Source organism: Macrosteles quadrilineatus, unplaced genomic scaffold (genome assembly GCF_028750875.1).
Source record: "Macrosteles quadrilineatus isolate MER2022 unplaced genomic scaffold, UCM_ALF_1.0 Scaffold_2__2_contigs__length_208266976, whole genome shotgun sequence".
NCBI lineage: Eukaryota > Metazoa > Arthropoda > Insecta > Hemiptera > Cicadellidae > Macrosteles > Macrosteles quadrilineatus.
In genome coordinates this window covers 180942326-180957355 of record NW_026542595.1, presented here as the reverse complement: position 1 = coordinate 180957355, position 15030 = coordinate 180942326, and the positions used below count along the sequence as shown (strand labels likewise).

The following is a 15030-nucleotide window of genomic DNA, read 5'->3' as shown; positions in this document are numbered from 1 at the left end:
TACATCAGATCGCCCCCTTCTCTGCTTCATTTGTTTCACGCTCAGGTCTTTGAGGAGGTCCATGTTGACCGGCAAATGCAAGGGAAAAGAGACCAGCAACCTCTTGAAAGAGTAATTTTTGACATGTGAGTAGCTAAAAATGTTAAAAGATAGTTTAGAAAGGTCAGTTTCCGAGGCAAAACTTTCAGAAATAGCTGATCGAACAGTTTTGTATATCCATTACACACATATCCCCATTACAAGCTACCCAATAAGTCTGTGAAATCCCTCGTCTCCCCTCCCATCAGCGAGTACCAGCAGTGGACATTGCCCGTCACTCCCCAATCCCAGGGGTACATTTTAGGGAGGAGACCCCCCCCCCCCCATGTTGACATGTGGTGTAACGGGCAATTTATTACGAGGGGTTAATTGATACACGGTTCACATCAGTATCAGGGTCGGATCAATTGACTCTAGAACGGAAAACATTTTCAATTTGTGAAGTTTTACAATAGTAGAATATACCATTGCCTTTCGGATACATGTAGGTATTCCACTCATATGGGCCAACTGTGGCAAATTCTAACTATTTACACTGTTCAATTGTTGGTCGAAGAGGTAGCTTTAACAACACCTAGCTTTCCGGAAGGCAGTCTATTTTTCAGGTGATCAAAAGCATGAAACAAGGAAACATGAAAAGGAGATGATTTGGATTCTTCGATACTTTGGAATCCCTAGGGTGGTAAAAAAGTCTTAGGACAGTTAAATATTTTAAAAAATAATGTAGACAGAGCTACAATACTTGGTACAAAGTTACAGGGCATAAAACTCTATTTTAACACATATTCAGTGATCCAATAACTCTTCAGGGGGACGGCCCACAAGGAGTCGGAAGAAAATCTTAAAAGGAAGCATAGGTCAATATGCACATCAAATTAAAGTTCTTTTTTAGTAGAATAAAATGCCGCAAACCGCACTTCAAAAGGTTGATCCTGCGCAAAATGACAGTTGTTCAAAGATTCATTTAATTTACATTGCCATTATACGCTTACTCCTCGGGGGCACAGCCCTAGGAATCGGAAGAAAATTGTTAACGTAAGCATATGTCGATATGTACATCAAGTAAATTCAAGCTCAAAAGAATGCCTGAGTAAAAAATGGCAGTCGTTCAAAGATTCAAAATGGCGGATTCAAGAAATCTTTGAACATCTGCCATTTTGCGCAGGATCAACCTTTTGAAGTGCGGTTTGCGGCATTGTATTCTACTAAAAAAGACCTTTAATTTGATGTGCATATTGACCTATGCTTCCTTTTAAGATTTTCTCCCGACTCCTTGTGGGCCGTCCCCCTGAAGAGTTATTGGATCACTGAATATGTGTTAAAATAGAGTTTTATGCCCTGTAACTTTATACCAAGTATTGTAGCTCTGTCTACATTGTTTTTTTAAATATTTAACTTTCCTGGGACTTTTTTACCACCCTGTATTGTACAACACTGATATTTTGCTGATACCCTAATGAACGTTAAAGAACATCAGAAACTGAGATGAAAATATAATGAAATTACAGTATTTTGTTGGAATGAAACAAATTTGAGCTATTATATTGGAGTGATAGTCAAATTTAATCTCACAGTTTGTTCCACATTTATCCCCATGGAATAGAAGTAGAATATATAAATTATAGTTTGGGCTCATTTCCCTATGACCTCCCTCCTTGGTCTTAATTGGTTACGGTATTAATTGTCTGATATCTACACAATTACAAGAAGACATAAATTGTTAATAGTTTTACTCCTCGCATAAATACGTTATGGCATAAAAACAAAAAAGTAGGTAATGGAACTGCTAATGAATAACTTTGCATTTTATACTCGTGAGTATTTCAGTATTTTTTCCACCCCTCTGGGGTGAAAAAATCACTCATTCCTCTTAAAAATAGTCTGGTTTATTGTTGTACTAGTTGCATATGGGGATTCATTATTTTAATTTATTTTAATGTGTTTATTGTTATTTTAATTATTTAATTATTTCTATTCTATTTTATATTGTGGATTTCAGCTCGCCAACATTGTTGTTGTAAATAGGTGTTACAATGTACAGCTCAAGGGGCCATAAGACACAGCTCTGTTGGCAAAATTAAACCCGCAAATACCAATATGGCAGTGCAACATTTTCACTTGTTTGGCTTTATTCGAGGTTATTTGAAATATAAACAACTTTTGTTATTCAGCGGTTTGCCTGTTTTCTTAATTGTAAATATTTGTCATGTATATTTCTCGCGCACTTTTAGAATGTGATTCAAATACTGTAGTACCCAACAGTACTTTGATTCTGAATCAAAGGGTCCAGAATGGTCGAAAAGAGTAACTGTCATATACTACGATTATTTATTTTAATTGCATTTTGTAACCGAAAATAGTTCTTTTTCAGAACAACCAATTGTTGGTAAATTGTTCTACGGAATTTGCATTTTTAAATTTCTAAAGAACAATTTTGCAATTTTTTTAAACCATGTAAACATGTTAAACTCATAACTTGGGAAGCATTAGAGGCCTAATTTGCAAAATTTAAACGATTTATTTTGTGTATTCGTGCCCGAAACAAACCTTTCGCTGAATTGGGCTCGTTTTGAAACACATACCGGTACCATACACAAGTATAGGAATAGACTTCATTCTCATTCTTTTGTTGATGTTTTTACTCACAGTCCATGTATTTAAAAGGAAAAAATCCCTTATTGTTAAGAATTCAATTTTAATTTTGTACACAACACTTGTCTATTCTTTCAGTTGTTCAAAATCAATATGTTAAAAAATGTTGTCAAAACTTAGTCCTAAAGTATGCATTGTTGTTTTTATTAAAGCGCATGCACACAAATTCATTCTTAGTATAAGACTATTTCAAGAATATCATGTTGAATCTACCATAATACGATATCGATTTGTGATATTCTGCATGGTTTTACAGTGTACCAAGTAAGATAGTCACTAAGCATTATTATTCTGTGTGTGTTAATGATAGATAGTATGAGTGATTAGTTTTTACAAAATAAAAGAGATGAAAAACAATTGATGGTTTATTAACATGGTTGAGAACAAAACTGATAAAAAGTAAACAAGAAAGTAAATAGATCATAACAATTAATAACATATGATTTTATCCTCAAATGGCAGGCAGTTGATAGTATACATAGAGTACTTCTAACAGTGTGAGCAAGAAATAAATCATAAATGTACTATTCGAAGTAAACAATGACGCAAGTAAGTACCCATAAGCAAGATGTATTACAACTAAATGGTTTCTACTTTAAAGTTGTTACGACATACCTAAATCAACTTTATTTGCAAATATAGTGTGCTTATTACCTAAAATGTTTGAAGAAATTAGAATAAATGAACTAAATTACTCGTACAATTCGAATGGATATTCCAGGTCAGTTTATTTTAATAAATATACTTTCGACGATAGACAATTTGACAGCAGATTCCTAGACCGACTGCAAAAACCCATACAAACTTACAGACAATTTTTTTAATAAATATGTAACATAATTTACAAGTTGAATATGGTTGAACCTGAATTCTTACAGTAGGTACATTGCACATATTATCCATGCCACAAAAGAATAAAGTTTGGTTTAAATAACAGTTTACCCTTCTTAAATCTGATTTACGACCTTTTACTGTTTGAAGACTATATAATAAAAACTCAAGCTTAAAGCAAAAACAATATCTATCAGATCAATAAAACAATATCTATCAGATCATTGTCATAGCTTATAAAAAAATACTACTTAAATTTAAAATTTGTCAAAAAGAAAAACTACGACTTTAAAAACACTCACCGAAACTCCCAAAGACAAAAAGCAGAAGAAACCTCATTTCAACTATTATTTATTTCAGACTCGCGATATAAACTCGACTGGAATTAAAATAATTAAATAGTTTTCAAACTACATCGCACAAAGGGAAACGCAATGTTATAGGACGTGATCGTGGTGCAGGAGTCCGCTCTAAACTGACGACACCCGCCAAAAGCGTGAGCGGCGCGAAACCGCGGGAGATATACCACCCCCTGTAGTGTACAGTACTTGTCTTGGGCCCCGGCAACAACGAATATAAGAAAAATACTGAAATCGAGCAGAGTTTCTATTATGTAGACTGTTAATTATTTTTAACTAGGTGTAATGCAGTAACTGATACAATATCGAGCGGAGCAAGTATATAAATCTAATAATGTAACCACCCCAGCCACGAAAAGTTTGTTCCCAATTGGCTGGGGGCTCATATACGTGGAATATCTACTTGCAGCATCCAGAGTTGATGGGACGTCTAATTGTAGTACCTAAAGTCAATAGTACATCTGGTTCAAGTCAATGGGAAAACTTGCAGTATCCTAAGACAATGCTACAGCTACATCCGGTTCACTTCAATGGGATATATACTTGCTGTATCCAAAGTCGATGGTAGATCTGTTAAACGTAAATGACATGTCTACTTACAGTCTACTCATGTTAGGTACCTAACATGTATGTTAGGTACCTCATGTATGTTTCATTACCTATCTGGACATTTGCTATTTCAAAAAATAACTGTTCAAAATTAAAGTAATAAGAAATAAAATTCTTAGAATAGCTGTGAATGCTCCTTGGTTCGTTAGAAACAAACACATACACGAAGAGCTTGGAATAGAGTCTGTCTCGACCTTCATTGAAAAATCTACCTTCAAATTTCTAAATTCTTTAAACAATGTTCCTGGAGCACTGGCATTCAATCTTGGCGAAACGACAGAAAATATAAGATTACGCCGAAGGCTTCCCCAAGACTTGTTGGACGAAGCCTAAAAAATCGAACTTGTGTCCTGCATCTAAATTTATGTTACAGGGTGTCTCAAGTTTGAGCGAACCCGCAATGTTATTTATGTTATTATTTTATTTTCATTTTGTTAAAACTTCTGTGAACAGTGTAATATTGAACCAGAAATAAATTTAAACAATCTACTTACAGTATCCACAGAGAAGTATGCCAATAAACAAATGCAAATCGTTAATGACATTTACATTTACACACTTACCGTTGATTATAGAAACTAAGAAAAACAATTATAAACTTACTATCGATTATAATAACAAAACAGCTAAACATTTTTCCGTTCCGATTGAAAATTTGTAATCCCGGCAAACACCGTTTTTTAATGATGCATGTAATAATTTTCAAAATGATTATTCTTTTCACCAAAATTTTATGTTTAAAATGTTAGTTATTAAAGTATTATATTGTCTGTGGTTAGTAGCCTTGTAAATAAAAAAATAAATGGCAACGTATGTCAAACAGCATATCATTTTAAGCGTCAAAGATTAATAACTTTCCAATATACCACCTTCTGTCTATTTCTTTTAGTATTTGAGTAATAAACAAAATAAAAATAAATAATGAATACAAATATTGTTGTGTTTAGTGGCATAATAATCACATATTTAACAAACTATCATAATAGCATTGCAGATTGGTGAAGCACTGAGATGATAGTTCGGTCAATCACCGCTAGATGTGCTACCGTCGAGGTTCGCAACAGTTCGTCTAGTCACCGCTAGGTGTCTCTTAAGTTAATTCCTTAATCCATTATCATATTTTTTATTAAATTTAATTTTATAAAGAGTAATAAACAAACTTAGTTGTAGTTACATAAATAAACAAGTTATCTATAAAGTTATCTACGAATTAACCTAAATTTCTTTCGAACAAAAGCAGTGATCAATGATTAAGAGACCTCTGTAAGAAATGACACTCGCAGCGATTTTTAGTACCTTGTACATTGACTACCTCATTTGGCTCTCGAGATTCCATTCCATACGTTTCCTGTATGTTTATGTAGATACAAGAATTGTTTGAAAAGCCGAGAGTCGTAACTTTTACCTGAGTTCGGTGATTGGTTTATTACTTATTAATGCTACAAAACCAAACTGACCACGGAACATTGAATATATACCCTATATATAACATTGGTATATATAGGGTATATATTCAATGCCACGGAAGGAGTTGCGGGTGAGGCCTTGAGTAGGGGCGACAAAAGTAATTAATCCTCACCACATCACAGATAGGAGAAGGAGATCCAGATAGAGATAAACAAGGAACCAAACGAGAACCGCACTAGTTTCTAAAAAACATTTAGTATGAATTTTAAACATTACATTAGTGGTTTTTATGAATATATGCTTATGAAATTGATTTTGATACCAATATTATATTATACTTTATAATATGTTATACTTATAATATATTATATAAATATATATATTATAAGTATAATATATATAAGTATTTAATATATTATACTTTATAATGACATATTTTATAATATGTCCAAGGCCTTTGATACTATAAACCATGATGTTTTGGTTAAGAAAACTTGAGTTGTATGGTTTTGACAACCTGTCAGTTAGGTTAGTAATGTCATACTTGTCAGACAGATATCAATGAGTATTTTTTTTTTATTGTAGTTCCTCTCAGTATTTAAAGGTTGACACAGGTATTCCGCAAGGTTCAATTTTTGGTCCAACTATGTTTATAATATATGTTAATGATTTACAAGTAGCTTTAAGTAATGTTTGTGTATCGCCATACATGTACGCTGATGACCTTGCAGTTCAGATAAGTTTCTCAAATGATAATTTAGCTAACCAAATTCTCAATAATATCAACGTGACTGTTGAGAACTGGACGGCTGCAAATTTTCTGTGTCTCAACGAGAAGAAAACTCAAATCCTCAAATTTAACGTAAGTTCTTGTGCTCACTACACACCTGAAGAGGTTAAATTTCTAGGTATAGTTCTGCAACCTATTATAACATTAAATGGAATAATCATGTTGCCAGTGTGTGCAAAAAAGTGTGTTGAGGTATTTTCATGATTAGACGTCTCAGGTTGATTGTTGATTTTGATGTTCTGATGTCAATATACTTTGCTCACATTCAGAGTCACCTATCGTATTTAATTGTAGAGTGGGGATGTGACAGCAGCGTTAAAAATTATTGATTTTGCAGAAGAAAGCTTTAAGAATCTTTTTAAAGTAAAAAGAAAAACTCATTGTAAAAAAACTAATTTGTTTAGAAAACTTCGTGTGCTAACTATACCTTCATTATATTTACTGGATTCTTTGTTGTACCATAGATGAAGTAATATAAAGTATATGAAGTAATATTGTGTTTATTTATTCTATGGTTGTACATTGAAGAAAATCTTAATAATATTCCTGCCAACAATTCAGTGCATTCATACTTTACCAGACAGAGCCATTTTATCAGACTTCACCAATGTAATTACGTATCAGACTACCAATTACTGTAAATCTAGTTTTGAATTAGGTAAGAAAATATTTAATTTGCTGCCACATAATGTAAAATGTTTAAATGATAAAAAATTCAAAGGGCATTTGAAATCTCTATTGATGGATACGAATTTATCATTTATTTAAGGTGATGTAAATATATGACGATGCCATACGTATGTTTTGATTTGATTTGATAACTGAAAATAATTATTATTATCACACGTGGCATAACAATCACATAGTTAACAAACTATCATAAAGGCATTGCTGGTAAGGGGGTGGGGGAATTGTACCCCCCTGGAATTGTACCCCCTGCAGGTTTGTGACGTCACGATGACGTCTCATTTTCTTGACCAAAACGGCGTGTACGGGCTGGAATTGTACCCCCCTCATAAAACTTTGATATTGTTATGCACGAGTGGTTTGATTAAATCCACTGGCATCTAAAAAACTGTACGGACCGGAATTGTACCCCCTGGAATTATACCCCCTCAGTTAGAACTCACTTTTATTTGACCAGTGTACGGGGTGGAATTGTACCCCCCCCCCCCCCATTTAACCGAGGAGCTTGTCTATTATGATTACCAACTAAAATCAAAACAATATTTATGTTGGATATTACAGGGGAAGCAAACGAAAGTGAACTGAACCAAGTTACCCGACACCTAGTGAATTGCTTGATGAGAAAGGATATTCTAAGAAACTGCAAATTAAGGCCATTCCGAGTAACGTTCGAGAGGCCTAACATACTTCTTTGTACGTTATTCATTAATATTTTCTTAACCTTCCCAAGTACTAACTGTTCATGGGTTAGCTTAAATTCACAAAGGTTAAAACTTTGACAAACTGTGAAATACTTTGTACCAGATACCTTTAAATTTTACAACAGGTATTTTGTCCACCTTTGCCAGTAATAACTGTTCATAATTTGTTACCGAATGAACAATAATGCATATTATGTTTGAATGAACAAAAATGAAATACATTAACTTATTTTCACGGTTATTTCAAACGTATATAACCAAAACGAAATTCGCTGCTTGCGACTCCTCTTGAAAATAAAGTTTGTTTGGATTTGCACTGCGTGTATCGTTTTAAAAAAATCAATCAGCTTGGGTTATAAAATTATTTAGACGCTTTGTCCATGAGGGAATCACGCTCAGCGTTAATTTCGTAAACGTTTATTCCATATTGCTTGGCCTTTTATTAAGTCACTAGGAAGGCGACAGGGTATATCCTGCGATCACAAGAACATCACAGTTATCCCAAACGATCACAGCAAATTTGTCGTCATCTCCCACGATTACGGCAACGCTGTTTGTTATCATCTCTTGCGATCTCGGATTCAACATTACAACGTGGTAATTTACCGAAAACGTGATTTAAAATATGCATAAATAAATAAAATATGCATATAGCCCGAGGCGAAGTAAAGTGGCGTAGCCAGATTTTTGGATAATCTCTTCACAATTATAGTTCCTTATTACAATCACTATATTCTGTACAGGTTTGAAAATCCACATATGTCACTGTAGAAGGCATTCTCTACTACTTCATTTTCATAATACCAATTAAGTTTATCCGGTGGGTGGGGGGTACAATTCCAGCCCGTACACAAGCCAAGCTAGCTGTCCAAGAGGGGGGTACAATTCCACCCCGTACACATTTGGCTTTCTGATGGGGGGTACAATTCCAGGGGGGTACAATTCCACCCCGTACGTAAATATTTTGATGTTGGCAGGGGGTACAATTCCAGGGGGGTACAATTCCGGGCCGTACATCTCCTGCTCTTTTTAATATATCTAATATAATTATCCGGTTCACTGATCACTTGCCCACATTAAATAGATTAGATTTCGTTAAAATGAAAGTGTACGGGGTGGAATTGTACCCCCTCTAGGCGTGACGTCAAAATGACGTCAACGATCGCCGGGGGGTACAATTCCGGCGACCCCTGGTAAACACTGAGATGATAGTTCGGTCAATCGCCGCTAGACGTGCTACCGTCGAGGTTCGCAACAGTTCGTCTAGTCACCGCTAGGTGTCTCTTAAGTTGATTCCTTAATCCATTGTCAAATTTTTTAATAAATTGAATTTTATATAGAGTAATAAACAAACTTGGTTGTAGTTACATAAGTAAATAAGTTATCTATAAAGTTATCTATGAATGGACCTAAATTTCTTTCGATTGAAAGCAGTAATAAATGATTAAGACACCTCTGTAAGAATTGACACCCGCAGCGATTTTCAGTACCATGTAGGGTACATTGACTACCTCATTTGGCTCTCATTTCTAACATTCATTTCATTTTATTCAAAGTACAAAATAATTGTTTGAAAAGCCGAAAGTCGTAACTTGTACCTAAGTTCGATGATTGGCTTATAATTATATTACAAAGCTACGTAAGATGTGCGAGTGGGGCCTTCATCAGTATGGACGACAAAATAAAGTAATCCTCACCATATCACAGATAGTTTAACAGAAATCAAACTAGAACCGCACTCTAGTTTTTGCAAAATGTTTAATATATTTAACATTTGTGATTTTTATGTTTTTTTTTATTTTAATACTTTTTGTTTATTTTTACTACAGAAAATAGGTAAATAGAAAAAACTTTTTTAAATGTCAAAATTATGTCATCTCTTAAGAACATTACATTACTAGATTCCTTGTTTGTTGTGTAGAGTCAAAAATTGTTTTAAAACTCAAAATAAAAATAGTTTTTTCCTACAGTTATCTAACAATGTACATGTTCTCTCACTGATTTGAGAAAGCAAAGTGGCCAATTCGCTCATCAGTGAGACAATGTTAACATTGTCTCACTCTAATTACTTTGTCTCACTCCAGATTTGCAACGTGAAGGCACGAAATAGTGAGCGCGTAACATGCAGGCAACGTCGTATGCGCGCGAAATACGTTGGCAGCACTGGCTGTAAATCAGCTGGTCAGCTGTTGTACTGTTGTATTTGTCACTTCACGTTAAATGTTATATTAAACGTTCACTTCTGTGTAAAAATAGGTTATGTTTCTTCACCAATTTATTTGTTTTATGGTAACTGTAGGAAAAGTATAATGTGCAACTCGAGTTCAAAGTACAATTGCCTCACTCGAGAAACCATACCTCACTCGCCTACGGCTCGTGAGTAAGGATTTCTCTCGAGTGAGTCAATTGCTCACTTTTCTCACTAGTTGCACAAATAACTATAGGGATGCATCAAAACTTAACTACGGTTTTCTACTGAAGGAAGCTAAAAGTTGTTTGAAAACATTTTTAAAATAGGCCTAGGTCCATGACTCATTTTCAATTAGTCAGATTTCATTTAGTGATTAATAAAATTGTAAACCTAACACTTACTGAGTAATTTGAGTCCAGAATGAACCTTTTGACGTATTAATAACCCGAGGTATAAATCTTTTAATAAAAACTGATTTGGAAAAAAAATAAATTTAATATTGTTTTGTGGTTCATAGCTCAACTTTAACTCGTTCGATTTTAATGATCGATAGCTTAAATAAAAGCCCTTACATCACTGAATACTTTAACACTAGAACAAATTGCAAGCAATAATAAGAACTGGATATATGAAAAAAATAATCTGAAAAATAATCAAAGTACGATACGTCCGTAAGAAATGTATGGGGGGGGGTTTCATTTCAATATATCTTCGAAACGAAAAAGGATATTTACAAACGGTTTTCGGAATTGAAATTAGCGTAAACACCTAGTTTATAATGATGAGTCACAACAATAAACATTGTACTGTATTAATATCCAATATGGTGGATCCAAGACGGCGGGCCAAAAACACCAGCTAGGCCACACTTTCATACAAAACACCCGGTAGTACACGATTCTATATGTCATTACCTATCTATCACCACCAATCATACAATTGCTTAATTCAAAATCACACGAAATTACATATGACCCAGAACTATCGTCTATTTTATTTTATTTTATACCTATAATTTGTGAGATTTGTTTATAGCTACAATACCCCCGTAGCAGCAGACCTACACAACGAATTGCAAATGCTTCAATAAATAATTAAAATGGAGCCACACATCATCATTTCTCAAAGTACGTTCATGAACAAGCATGCAAAAATGTTGACCATAAGTATAACATGCGAAGTGAGTATGCAGGCTTGCTGCCATGGAAATGTCAAAATGTGGGATTTTAGGCCATATTCAAGGTGATCTCTACTATATGAAGCACATACAAATTTTTATTAAGATATGTTAAGAAATAAGCGAGATATACAATTTTATTTTTTTCCCATAAGGATAACATGGGGACAATGTTCTGTGTTTACCACGTGCAATATCTCAGTAACCAATGGTCATAGAGCAATGATTCAAAACACCAAATTGTTTGATTTTTTGGGCTGAATTCAATGGTGTAAACTAAAATCCGATTATTTTACTCTGAAAAGAGTTATTATTAATTTAATGAATAGGTGTCACACATGGCGGCCATCTTGGATTTACGACGTGATAAAAACCAAATCCCGCAATTTGAGGGTAAACACCCGGTACTACACCATTATGTGACATATAATAAAGAGATTTCACATAGTCACACATTCCCTTCACAAAAAATCCCACGGAATACAGTTTGCCCCCCGACTAATTCTTCCAAAATGTTAATATTGAAAATTTGGAAGCCCATGGGGCGTAGCCCAAGGGAAATATGGAAATTAAATGATATAATATTGCATTGTCATCCATTTGTTAGCTAGGCCTATGACTCAAGTTTCAAGTCTATAGCACATCAGGAAGTTAGTTTATAAAATCGATTGCAAAATGTGTACCGAACAGACAAAAAAGCGAGCTAATGAAAATGTTTTATTAAAAAGACAATATTAATTGTAAACATTGAAAATTTGGAAGCCACTGGGGCGAAGCCCAAGGGAAATATGAAAATAAAATGATACGTTTTATTAGCTCACTTTTGTCTGTTCGGTACAAAATTTTCAATCGATTTCAAACCAACTTCCGTTGAAACATAGCTCACAAATGGATGGCAATGCAATATTATATTATTTTTATTTTCATATTTCCCTTGGGTTATGCCCCGTGGGCTTCCAAGTTTTCTATGTTAACATTTTGGAAGAATGTAAATATAAAAATATATCAATTGAAGTCAGCTGTAAATACTTTTATTTGACAGTTTGTCCAAAGAGCAGAGAGGTTCTGCTCCCGAGATAATCTTAAACTATAAAACAAACATTTCAATTAAATTATAAAACAACAAACTTATTTAACAGTGATATTTTGGTTTAATAACTGAAAATAATTATTTCACCACACTATGATGTTTTTGGCTGTATTACATACGTTAATTGGTGGCTGAAAGTTACGTTTTGCTGGCCATGCCAGCTGTCATCGTAATTTGGGGACCGAGCAGGTTTTTACAGGCCGGGGCCGCAAAATCAGATGTCCGCTTACTTACTTAAAACATGAATGCATTTTAAATGCACAATCAAAATCCATAGCATTGCAACATAATTGTGTTATTGTCACCGTTGCCTAACTACTATTTATTTTTATTTTTGCTGATTCCTCAAATTATTTCTTCACATAACCTTAAAGTTGTAGTTGTGTTGACTATCAGTGTGCATTATTATAGTGGTGAATAGTGGTAATAGGGTATAGTGTGGTGAAAAATAGCGTTCGAACCACGGACCGAAATGGTTTTGCAGCTCTCGATCGATTTAAGTTCTCGACTTCGTCTCGAACTTAAAAACTATCTCGAGCCGGCAAAACCTCATTTTCGGCCCTAGGTACGAAATATACTATTATTATCACACGTGGCATAACAATCACATAGTTAACAAACTATCATAATGGCATTGCAGGTTGGTAAAGCACTGAGATGATAGTTCGGCCAATCACCGCTAGATGTGCTACCGTCGAGGTTCGCAACAGTTCGCCTAGTCACCGCTAGGTGTCTCTTAAGTTGATTCCTTACTCCATTGTCATATTTTTTAACAAATTGAATTTTATAAATAGTAATAAAAACAGACTTTGCTGTAGTTACATAAATAAACAAGTTGTCTATAAATTTATCTATTAATTAACCTAAATTTCTTTAGATTAAAAGCATTAATAAATGATTAAGACACCTCTGTAAGAACTGACACTCGCAGCGATTTTCAGTACCATGTATATTGACTACCTCATTTGGCTCTCCCTTATGGTACTACAGCTGTTTCGTGCTTCTTAGTGACATCTTCAGGTTTATTAAACAATTGTTTGGAAAGCCGAAAGTCGTAACTTTAACCTAAGTTCGATGATTGGCTTATAAAACAATACTACGTAAGATGTGCGAGCGGGGCCTTTAGTAGTAGTGGTATTTTCTATTCTGTGTTCTCTCGTGGTAGGTGGTTGGTATTTAGAGATGGAAAAATTTCTATAATCATCGATGTATCGATCAAAAGAAATCGATGGAATATAAATATCGAGTCCTAAACATCGATGTTTTAACATCGACGAGAAAAATCATGTAAATGAAGAGTGGAAATGCTAGTAGCGCAAGTAAATAACATTCTAACAACAAAAGAACACTATAAAACAATAATTTATTGTTTTTTTAGTTTATTTAACATTGATATTTAAACATTTGGATTTTGTAAAAATTTTGAAACACCACCGATAAGTATAAGAATGTTTAATAAAAACAAATCCATATTAAGTAATATGTTTTATTGATCTAACAAACGTTTTAACTGAAAACAAAATGTTAAATTAACATCAAATAAAAAGAACCTCATATTACATATTAAGGTTGGTGTAAAATTGCAAAATAAGTCAAATAAATCGGTAAAAATAATTATTATACTTTTCTGCAGCACGCAGGCCAGCAGGGAGTGATTTGTAGCGAGCTGTCGTCTGCCGTGTCCATCTCATTTGCCTTTGTTCAGACTATTTTACTTTATCTAGTCAGTTAAATTATACCGTTAATGTAAAATTTTGTTCAAAATAAAAAATATTATAGCTCAAACAATGCGTTTCTGGTTCAGGTTTGGCAATAAAACTACATAAACAACCGCTGATAACCTATTAAGAGCAACAATCGATGTTTTTGGGTAAAAACATCGATGCTCGATATATATCGTACTGTAAAAATCTTTTTGGGTAAAAACATCGATGCTCGATATATATCGTACTGCAAAAATCGATGTTAAAACATCGATTAAAATAAAGTAATCCTCACCATATCACAGATTGTTAAACAAAAATCAAACGAGAACCGCACTCTAGTTTTTGCAAAACATTTAGTAATTAGTATTATAGGCCTAATTAAAGATTTGTGGTTATTATGTTATTTATTTTAATACATTTTCCTTATTTTCACTAGGATCACAGAAAATAGTAAATAGAACGATTTTTTATATCAAAAATATGTCACCTCTATAATAAGAACATACATTACTAGATTAGACTAAAAAATTTTATTAAAACAAATCTTAAACTCTTAAAATTGAAATTGGCTAGTTATAGAGATGCATCAATACTTAACTGCGGTATTCTATTAAAGCATTGACTATAGGGAGTTAAAACTTGTTTGAAAAACATTTTTAAAATTGGCCTACTTGTAATTACACTGTTTTAAACTTGGATTACAAAACTTTTATATCAAAGCTGGTTTCAAGTTAATTTTATTCAACTTTCAACTACTGTATAGGCTTCCGGACATCGAACGCGGCTGAAGG

The 15030-nt window shown here is 33.7% G+C and overlaps 1 protein-coding gene across 1 annotated transcript in view; it reads right to left on the bottom strand.

Moving 5' to 3' along the window:
- LOC128986492 (junctional adhesion molecule 2A-like) overlaps positions 1 to 3972 on the bottom strand; it is a 56699-nt gene extending 52727 nt beyond the window's left edge. Inside the window, exon 1 of the mRNA XM_054406894.1 lies at positions 3825 to 3972. Within this exon, the coding sequence (XP_054262869.1) occupies positions 3825 to 3861 (37 nt within the window). The 5' untranslated portion in view covers positions 3862 to 3972. The remainder of the gene's footprint in view (positions 1 to 3824) is intronic.
- Between the last annotated feature and the right edge of the window lie 11058 nt (positions 3973 to 15030).